Genomic DNA, 10945 nt, shown 5'->3' with positions numbered 1-10945 from the left:
TAATTATGATTCTTTGGTGTTGCATGTTAAACGGTCGATCTACCAGGCATGTTTATTAAAAAAATGTTTCGCAAATTACATTAAAGCACCAAGTCCTACAGAGCATGGCTGGATTCTTCATAACGGAAATTTAGATATACAGTGGAATACTATTCCTCCACTACCTAATATTTTAATCAAATAAATAACCTGTAGTTGCCAAAAGTCATCATGCTTAACTAATAAATGCAGCTGTAAACAAAGAAATTTGTCATGCAGTGACTTGTGCAAATGCAATGATTGTTGTGGAAATAAAGCTCAAGGAAAATTAAATGTTGATGCTGACATTGATAGTAGTACAGATTGTAGTGATCCTGATTATGATACAGACAGCTTAATTGACTAGAAAAGGTTATTTAGAGATCTCAAAGTTTGCAGTTAAAGAAAGTGAAAAGTCTGACAATATTGAAATTTTGCTTCAATATTGCGATGAACATTTGACTGCAAATAAATAATTTAGTAGATAACTACTCTAAGATGTTATCTTTTAAATATATCAATTTCAATATACTTATCATAATGAGCATGTCAATATTCTTTTATATACACTCTATAACAAAAAAAATCGACGCACCAAGGAGTTGTCCGATTGAAACGAAAATTGGTGGATAGGAAGACAATGTACAGAATAGTAAATGATTAAAATTTCAGAACAATTGAATAATTTATTGCAGAGTTACAGTAACAAGTTCAATAAGGTGTTGACCCGCCTCTAGCCTGGATACAATCTGCCAGACGGCGTGGCATAGACCGATAAAGCTCCCGGATGGTCTCTTGCGGTATTTCCTACCAAATTCGATCCAATTGTCGAACGAGGTCATCAACATTCCGTGCCAGATGCATCTTATCGCCTTTCCATCTTATCCCAGACATGCTCGATGGGAGAGAGATCTGTGATCTGGCAGGCCAAGGAAGAGTTTGACAAGCTTGCAGACAGTTCATAGCAACACGTGCCATATGTGGTCTGGCATTGTCCTGCTGAAAAACCACCCCAGGGCGCTGCAAAATGAACGGTAGCAAAACAGGTCTTAGGATTGGCGATCGAAATGGGCTGCAGTCACCCGTTGAGCAGAACTCTCTTCTTATGGCAACACTTCACATGCTTTCACCATTAGCGTGTGGAAAGTCATAGATGAAGGAAGTACGTTAGTTTCTCTCTCGATTTTCATATAGATTAAAATCTTTTAATTTGGAAAACTATATGGAACTGAAAACTAGATTAAACATAGTTCTAAGGAAAAGTATCACGGAAATTTTAAAAAATATCTTTATTAAATAAAAAGGAAAAATATTAAGAAAAGGGAAATTAGCGTAGTACATTCCTATACAACTGAAAAGAGGAGGAGAGGGAAGGGAGAAGGGCTGAAAGCATGAAACCGGTCTCTCCCCAGATGGCGTATTCGAGTGTTGTGATCGCCAATGTCGTCGACGTACCGTTGTGCAGTAAGTGTACCTCGAATGACGACCAAAGGGGTCAGGCTGTCAAAGGAAATGGCACCCCAGACCATAATGCCTTGTTGAGGGCCGGTGTGGCGTGCAATAGTGAAGGCAGGATCCTCCCTCTGCGTCTCCAAACACCTTTTCGATGATCGTCAGGACACAGTTGGAAGCGGGATTCGTCGCTAAAGACTATACGCCCCCAGTCGGCATCATTCCAGCCTAATCGAGCCATGCACCACTGTAATCTGGCTCGGCAGTGTGCAGGTGTGAGTGGCGTAACGGTCACCGCGAGCGTAGATTTCGCTCTCTCAACCGTCTGTGAATGGTCATGGTGGACACTGGTGTTTGGGTTGAACGTCTGATGGTTGATAGAGATGAAGAAGGCGCTGTGACAGCTGCTCGGACAATCACTCTGTCCTCACGCTCTGTTGTAACCCTAGGTCGACCGCTACCATCCTGACGCTGAACTCTGCCATTTTCCTCCCATCCTTTCCAACATCTTCGAATCGCCGCATCGCTTCGACTCAAATGACGAGCGATTCTCCGATTTGTCCAACCGGCCTCTTTCAATCCAATGATACGACCTCTGTTAAACTCTGAAAGTTGCTCGTAATGAGCGCGAATCCTGCAGCGAGGCATTTTTTAAGTTGTTGAAAGGTAATCTGAATTGCAATTAAACCGAAAGTTTTAACAACCATTGATGAACTGCTCCTTATTACGTCTCCTGGGTGCGCAGTTCCGATGAGCCAGAGATCAAACTATTCGTTCATTGGACACCAAATTTTAATCATTTGCACATCTGTTCAAAACATTCATAACAAAAATGTATAACATGTCACTTAAATTTTCGAATTTATAATATGAACATTCATATCTTTGCTTACCATGCTAAATAAATGTTGTGTATTTAGATTAGCAGAGATTAGTATTTATATTTGAATTAATATTAAATGATTAAGTAGCTTTTGTATCTAAATTTGTAAAAGAAAAACATTGTATTTAATGCTGTGTTAAATGGTCTTTTGAAATTTCTCGTAAATAAAATTTATTCACATATAATTGATTGTCATGCAAAATAAATTCTGTACTTTTAGATTAACAGAAATAGTTTATATTTGATTGATTTGATATTAAATAATTTAAGAGCTTTTGTAACTCAATTTTTTTCTTATGATAATTTGTAATTAATGTTGCGTTAACTGTATTTTCTAAAATTTCCCGTGAATAGAATGTGTCCATGTTTTATCGATTGACATAAAAAAACAAATTATGCACATTCAGATAAACTAAAATTTTTTAGTTATCTATAAACCTGAAATATAAAGATTTGTAATCATCATTATGGGTTAAATAACTTTCCTGATGTTTCTTGAAATGGAAATTTTTTTACTGATTATTGATTACAATGCTAAACAAATGCTGCACATTGGAATTAGCAGAAATCATTTGTCCGTCTGATTTATTATTAAATAAGAAGTTTTTGTAGTGTAATTTATTTGTAAAGATAAGACAAAAGATATGTATTTGAATTTTTTTACAATTTTTTGTGATAGATTTTTGTTTTCAAGATATATGTTTCATTTGTATTAAATAATTGGAAGTTGTTAGACATTTGTGTGTTGTTTTGTAAATCTGTGGATAATATTAGATAATGTGCTAAATTCCCCTAAAATTTCTTATACACTGCTGGACAATTGCTAAGGACGGATCACAAATTGCAATGTAGCATAACATTAAGCGAGACTTGAGGCCTAGTAGGATAAAATATAGTTGCCACACTGTTCAGACATTAGAATAAAGAATATTCATTGTTCTGGAAAGTACAAAAGCTATGAAACATTTAAAAGAAGAAAAATGTTCATTTGATGCTGCGTACGGAAAAATGGAACAATGCATCTAAATGTCAGCAGGCAACTTGAAGAAAGGTGTCAGTACGGTATATGTCCACCGTGGAGTGTGATGCAACATTCTACACGTCGTATCATACTTTGCACATCATTATCCAGCAGCTGTTGAAGCAATTTATCCCATTCCACTGTCAGTGCACGGATGAGGGTGTTCTTGTTTGTCGGAGGATAGCTTCGACCAGCAAGTTGCCTCCCCAAAGCATCCCAAACATTTTCAATGGGGTTTAGATCTGGAGAACGTGATGGCCATACGAGGCGTTGAATACCCTCGCTGTCTAGACAATCCTGAACAGCGAGTGTTCGATGACATGTTGCGCTGTCATCCATAAAATCAAATTTATCACCGACAGCACCACGGAAAAGACGAGCATGAGGAAGTAGAACTTCATCAATGTGTCATTGGCCCGTTATAGTCCCATTCGCAACCTCATATAGGCGCGTGCGGCCATTGATTATGATGCCGACCCACACCCTGACATTGCATGTCGGATATCGGTCCCTTTCCTGGATATTTTCTGGACGATAACCAGTACCACTCTCGCGCCAGATCAGTTGGCGTCTACAATCCGATGACAGACTGAACCTACTCTCATCTGAGAATAGTACGCCTGCCCAGTCCTGTTCAGTCAAATTGTGATGCTCACGACACCATTGCAAACTGGCAGTACAGTGCTGTCTGGTCAATGGGACACACACAACAGGTCTGCGGGCGTATAGTCCTCCTCCCTTCAAACGTCTGGCAACAGTTTTTCGGGAGATCTGCTTTCCGGTGGCAGCAAGAAACTGATTTGCCACCTGCTGAGCTGCGGTGCGCCTGTTCCTTTTTGCTGATAGGACGATGTATCTGTCTTCTGCAGGCGTCATACTTCCACCACGATCTCCCCCGTGCCGCCTACTACACATTCCAGTAGTTTTAAATGATTTCCACAGCCGTGAAGCAACGCTGTGAGCGATGCCGAACTTCCTGGCAACATCTGTTATTTTTCGCCCTTCTTCGATCTTTCCAATAATTCGGCCAAACTTAAAATCATCTAAATGATATCGGGAAGACATGCCGAAAATTTCAAGTTCGTCAACTAAATCTTTCCTGTAAAAATTTGACTTGAAACAACAACTCTCCACACGCGTCAAAACCTTTCAAGATCTTATCAGCGCTATCACGTGATGAACAGACGTGGAAAAAAAAATTTGCATACGCATAACTCTTCTTACTATATCCCGCACTTATTCTAATTTTCCACATTTTGCTTCCTTGCATTTTGTGGTTGCTATGGATGATAGTGTTATCCGTCCTTAGCAATTGTCCAGCAGTGTATAAAATTAAAATTTCTTTCTCTTCATGTATAATTTTATTAAAAATTGAAATCAGTATTAAAATAAAAAGTATTAAATTGATGTATTTTTTTTAATTATTGTATCTACATACTATATTCTCTTAATTCAATGCTTACTGCAGAAATCACTTAAATATTGTTTCTTTGTTTTTTATTAATCATTTGCTAGTAATTTTTACTTATTAAGTATTTTTTTATTTATGATGAAATAAAAGAATTTTCATTTTTTAAAATTTAGTCTTTTTATGCACGAGTCAATCAAGACAAAAAATTGGCCTCTTTTGCTACTTCTTCTCAAAATTCAAATTCATAAAAAAGTCCCCTTTACAAAATTCAAACGCGCAATCAACGAACGAGTTTAAACCATGGGAAGTGATCTGCATAATTTCTAAGCGTAAGCGATTCCGCTATCTCGATGTAGTTCCTAATTATTAAGCTTACTCTATAATTATGTGCAGGTGTTTTTAGGTAAACATTAATGAATTTTTGAAATAACTAAGTTTCGAAACCAGAAACATTATAAATATGTAGTTATTAGGTTAGGTAAACGAAAGTTGATTTTTAAAGCCTTTCTGAGTTTTGGCTCACCGTCTATATGTGAAGAGTGATTTGTCATTGTATTGAATTTCGTCCACTCGCATAGAAATAGATGTCTCTCTGCCAGTGCTCATTATTTTGTTGCTTAAAAGATTTATTTTGAAGACAATAAATATTTTTAAATGATAATATTCTGCAGGAAAGAAAAAAATCTATTACAGTTAATTTGGCGAATTTCTTTTTTTTTATTGTTTTGAATTTTCCTTTGACATTAAAATTACCATTAAGGCTACATAGTATGTGATATAATGAAATTAATGTGCTAATTGTTTTGAAGGAAAAATATTATTCAAATAATCCAAGAAAAGTTAGGAATTGTTAAAAAGGCTTGTTTCTTTAAAAATTATGCTAAATTCGTATACTGATGTTTATTTTGAATATTTACTTTTAAAAAAATGTTTAGAAGTCTGGGATTATGCTCAATTTATAGATGTTTTAACTGGTGCAAATTAATAAAGCTCAATCGATTAAATTTTAGTATAAATATTTTTTTTGTTGAAAACTATAAAATGATGTTATTCGAACTATTTAAAAAGTTGCTACGAGGTTGCAATGCATGCAGTTAGACTATTTTTATGTATTAGCTTATATTTAATTTCATTTTTGTCAACTTAACATTCTAGAGGACAACTAAGGTTTTTTTTTTTTTTTTTTTGTCAAATGAAAATGTTGGTTATTCTGCCACATATACAGAATAGTATAATGTTCAACTCCTACATTGTTTTTATTTATTTTAAATTTAGAGATAGATTTTTTTTAAAATTTCTAATTTATCTCAATATTTATGAAGTTCCATTTTCCCCCTATAGCAGAAATTAAAAGATTCTGGTTATATCGTCAAACAGAATATAATAGGGAATTCCTAAATTCTTTTTATTTAGAAACAATGTACAGTCCGCAAAAAAAAAAAGATATCACCCTGAATAACTTTTGTTCTAATGATCGGATTTTCACGAACTAAGTGTCAATCTTAATGGTTTCTGGGGGTGACCTCAAATATGCTAATTAATTAGTGCTAACTATTAATTAAGTTACGAAATCAGACACAAAAACGTACTTTCTCTGAATAAACATATATTTTTTTTTTACACATTTGGAATCCAGACCCTTAAAATTTTGAAAAAAAATGGGTTGTAAATTGGATCCCAATAAGGATTTATATATCTGGCGAAGATTTAAAAATATGCCAAATTACCTCGCCATAGAAGGAGAAATAACTTATAACAACCATAAAGAAACTAAATAATTGACAAGACGGGAAAACATAGTGCTTCTGGTTGCTAAGCAACCAAAAGAATTTTTCGAGTTGCTTTCTGGGCAACGAAAACAAATTGTTTTTGTTTTCTTAATCTCCTTTAAAAAGGGAAATTTAAATCAATTAATAAATTATTTTTGATTCTCCAAGATTTTAAATTCGTGACGTTGAACTTCTTATCTGACATTATTTATTTTTTTAAAGCTGTTTTAACGTCATTTGTGTGACAGTTTTGAATTAAAACCAAATTTTTATAAGTTATTATAAATTTATGAAGAGTTGTAGTGAGCTTCTTAGCTTCGAGCTTCTTAGGTAAGGGAAAGAAGAAGAAAAAATGATCAAGGAAATGAGGACCCGAAAAAAGATGGCTATTCTGATGTATAATCACAAAATTTTATAGAATTAACGGTATTTATTTTCGATAAAATTGTAAAACTTAGTAAATGTTATATGGCATTTTAAAAGCATTTATACAAAAAGTTTTATTTATTGCGCATAAGCTGCAAGTAAATAGAACTCATAAAATAAGTTCAAAATGTAAAGAAAACATGGGAAAAATTACAGAACAATAAAAAATGGAAAAAGAAAAAAAATAATAGTAAAAATAAAATCACAAGAAATCGGGAAAAAAATTCCGAAAAAAGGGGAAAAAAAGTTCTACAAATATCCGGAAAATAAAAGTTATAATCTTTTCATCAGCTCACACGATTATATCCGCAAAAAAGAGTGCTTTCTAATATTGTATCAATATAACCAAAGCAAAATACATCAAAACAATAATTTGCACTTCATAAGATTTGCAAATGATATTAAGTAAACTTAGTTTGCAGTAAAAAGAGTTGATGCTATTTACACACTCCTTTCGTTAGTTCTTTAAAAAATATGATTAAAAGAAAATTAGGTTTATAATAGCCTTAATTAAACAAGTGTAACGATTGTTACAGTTTTTACAATATTTTTTAAACTCTGACACCTTTTTCATGAGATAACTTCTTTTGCCAACAATTTTGTCCTTTTTTTTTGTTACTTGAAACCAGCTTATGCATTCTTGTAATTTTTACATTTTCTCACAATGAAATTTCAATCTCGAAAGACATGCATGAAGTGACCCCTAGTCCAAACAATCTAAGTTAAATAGTTAAGGCCGATTATTACGAAAACAATTAACTACTCTGGTTCAATGAAACAATTATAAATGAATCATTAATATTCTTGTTTTTTAATTACAAAATATTAGGAGAAATTTGTATTCATAATTTCTTCAAAACGTGTGTTAAAACTATTATATTATATAAGTTATTTAAGTGGAAGAATGTCAAATGGAGGAAAAGAACAATTTTTGAGATGATGATTCTAAAAATAGTACGTTTTTCGAATATATTTACAATTTTTAATATTAGTGGTTGTTTAACAAAACAAGGCATATCGAACATTTTCCTGATATAGCAATATTTCTTTGAACTGTGCAAAAGTTGAGAAATCATATAAACAACTTTGTAAGCAAATATTTTCAACTTTTTGAAACAAAAGGGTAACTTTATTTTAGTTAGCGCACAAGAATAACTTTCACCGTTGAAATAAAATTGTATGTCCATAGTTTTTGGTTCATTTAAGAAAAAAAAAACCAATCTGTTGTATTTTTTTGTTGTGCACACATACGCATTTACTTTTCATTACTCGAATAAATAAGAAACAAAAAAAAAAAGAAAATTAATAATTTATCTTCATTTTTCGTAAACAATAGTATTCTTAGTAAATAGTCAGCTGTTCTGCATCGAATGATATTGTGTTTGATCAGTAGAATATTTTTAATTTCTTAACAAGATTTAATTCTCAGATAGCTGGCAGCAATTCTAAGTTTTCTTTCAATAAGAATTTAGCAATAATTTAAAAAGTAATTTTATTTTAAAGGAAAACATAAATTAATAAACTAAAACTATTGATCAGTATATTATTGGAAAATAATATACACTGAAGAGCCATTACATTATGACCACCCTGCTAATAACATGTAGGACCACCTTTAGTCCTCAAAACTGCTAGCACCCGCCGTGGCATTGATTCCACAAGGTGCTGATAGGTAGTTTGAGGTATCTGGTTCCAAGCGCTGACCAACTGGTCCTGTAATTCCCTCACATTGCGAGGGGGTAGCGTGGCAGCACGAATTTGGTTTTCCAAGTAGGGCCACAAATGTTCTATTGGATTAAGGTCAGGTGAATTTGGGGGACAAGACATGATTTGAAAGTCGCTTAAATGTTCCTCGAACCAATTCATGACGATTCGACCCTTATGACATGATGCATTATCCTGTTGGTAAACACCATTACCAGCAGGAAAAACTGTTGCCATGAATGGGTGAACCTGGTCTACAACTATGTCCAAGTAGCTTACGGACGTCAGGAATCGTTCTATGAAGATTATGGGTCCTAATGTGCCCCATGTAAACGTTGTTCCTGTGCGAGAAACCATGAAAACCTGGACAAGCCCATTGTTATAGATAGAGGGTGGTCATACTATAATGGCTCTTCGGTGTATATGGTAGAATAAAAAATAAGATTTTGCATTAAAATTCAATTAAAAAGTTAGAAAAATAATTCTGCGAAACACGCGCAGATAGGTAATTTATAAATTTATTTTAAGATTATGGCGATATATAAGATGTAAAGAAGTTTTAAGATCATTAAAAATGCTGATTACGTATTTTTATTAATATTCATAAAATATATATTCAAGAATTTGATAAATATATTATTCCAAATCTATGCATATGCGTGTATACGTGTATATTATTGAAATTGTATCAGTTATTGAAAAACAAAATCAAAAAATAAAAAATAATCACATTAAATAAGCACAATCTGGTGTATAACCATATTCTATCAGAAGCACGCTTTTATGAAACTAGACATTCTTTGAATAAAGTGTTTTTTATTCAAAATGTTTTATTCAAATTTCTTTACTAAATTGCAAAATAATTATTAAACGACTAAAAAAGAAACATCGTATTTTATAGTTTGAAAGAAATAAAAATAAAAAGATTAGCAAACGATTATTAGCAACAAAAAAATATTAATGAAATTTTACGCTACGCGCGCGAAGTCAAGTTTCTCGCAAGTTTGTTACATTTTAATATTAATCGCCCCATTTAAGTATTTTTTCATTGTCGCCAAATTATTTTCTTAAAAATAATTAATTTTAATTTTTCTCAGCTCCTAATAAAAACAGTTGAAACTTTAGATTTTTCAATTGAAAAATATGTAGATTAATATGGTATAAAAATTTTCACCCTCAATTTAATTAATTAATAAAAAATAATAATTAATTATTAAAAATTACTTTTTTCATAAATTATCTTTGGGTAAATGAGTTTTATGAGTGGGTGTAATTTTTTTTTGAATTGCTTAATTAGCTTTCAAAATATGACTAAAAACGCAAAAAGTGAAATTAACATTAAGGGGTCCAAACTTTGAATCGCTCTCCTGCTCAAACTATGGGGAACACATTTCCCAGATTGCGGCTGCCCCCTATATTTTGAAGATTAAGAATCCAAATTTGTAAAAAAAAAAAATATATGTTTATTCAGAGAAAGTACGTTTTTGTGTCTGATTTCGTAACTTAATTAATAGTTATCACTAATTAATTAGCATATTTGAGGTCACCCCCAGGAACCATTAAGATGGACACTTAGTTCGTTCTAATGATCGGATTTTCACGAACTAAGTGTCCATCTTAATGGTTCCTGGGGGTGACCTCAAATATGCTAATTAATTAGAGTTAACTATTAATTAAGTTTCGAAATCAGACACAAAAACGTACTTTCTCTGAATAAACATATATTTATTATTATTTCTAACTCTATTATATTTATTATTTCTAAACTGATGGTAAGGTAAACATCTTTCAAAAAAGAAAGAAAAATCCTAAAATCTTATGAAGAAAAAAACATATTTTTAAAAAAAATCGCTGGAAAATGTATCGAATTTCGTTCCGGTTTTTTGATTTCCGGATAACGGGTTTTGTACTGTACTACAGTTTTAAGGTAGAGATGTTTGGGAATTATTAGTTTATATACTTGTTGACCTGTCAAATGTGTGTTGCTCAAGGACTCAGCGTTCAATTTCATAATATACACTTAGATTTACGTGAATACCATTTTGTTTAGAGCGAAGATATGTACTAGAACAAAGTTAGAGCTATCTTAAAACACCAAGAGTAAAAACTAACCATGTCAAAAGCAAATGCTTCAAAAAATAAATTTTTCTTTCCACCTATTTCTTTTATTTTATTGTCTTTAAATACTTTTTAGTAAAAAAATCACCTTCCGTAAGGGAAACACTGACATTTCAATCTGCCCCAACTACCCTTCCTATAAC

General features: G+C 32.6%; 1 protein-coding gene across 1 annotated transcript; it reads right to left on the bottom strand.

The window, feature by feature from the left end:
• Window positions 1–1761: 1761 nt before the first annotated feature.
• On the bottom strand, window positions 1762–2118 carry LOC122269127 (uncharacterized). The gene has a single exon (XM_043040803.1). It carries the CDS (start codon window positions 2116–2118, stop codon window positions 1762–1764), a length of 357 nt encoding a protein of 118 aa, XP_042896737.1.
• Between the last annotated feature and the right edge of the window lie 8827 nt (window positions 2119–10945).

Source organism: Parasteatoda tepidariorum, chromosome 4, assembly GCF_982258835.1.
Source record: "Parasteatoda tepidariorum strain Cologne lab strain chromosome 4, Ptep-v5.0, whole genome shotgun sequence".
Taxonomy (NCBI): Eukaryota; Metazoa; Arthropoda; class Arachnida; order Araneae; family Theridiidae; genus Parasteatoda; species Parasteatoda tepidariorum.
The sequence above is the reverse complement of the archived record's forward strand: the minus strand, read 5'-3'. Positions and strand labels throughout refer to the sequence as shown.

Coding starts and splice junctions, on each gene's coding strand:
- LOC122269127 (XM_043040803.1), bottom strand. CDS start 2,118: ATGCCTCGCTGCAGGATTCGCGCTCATTACGAGCAACTTTCAGAGTTT.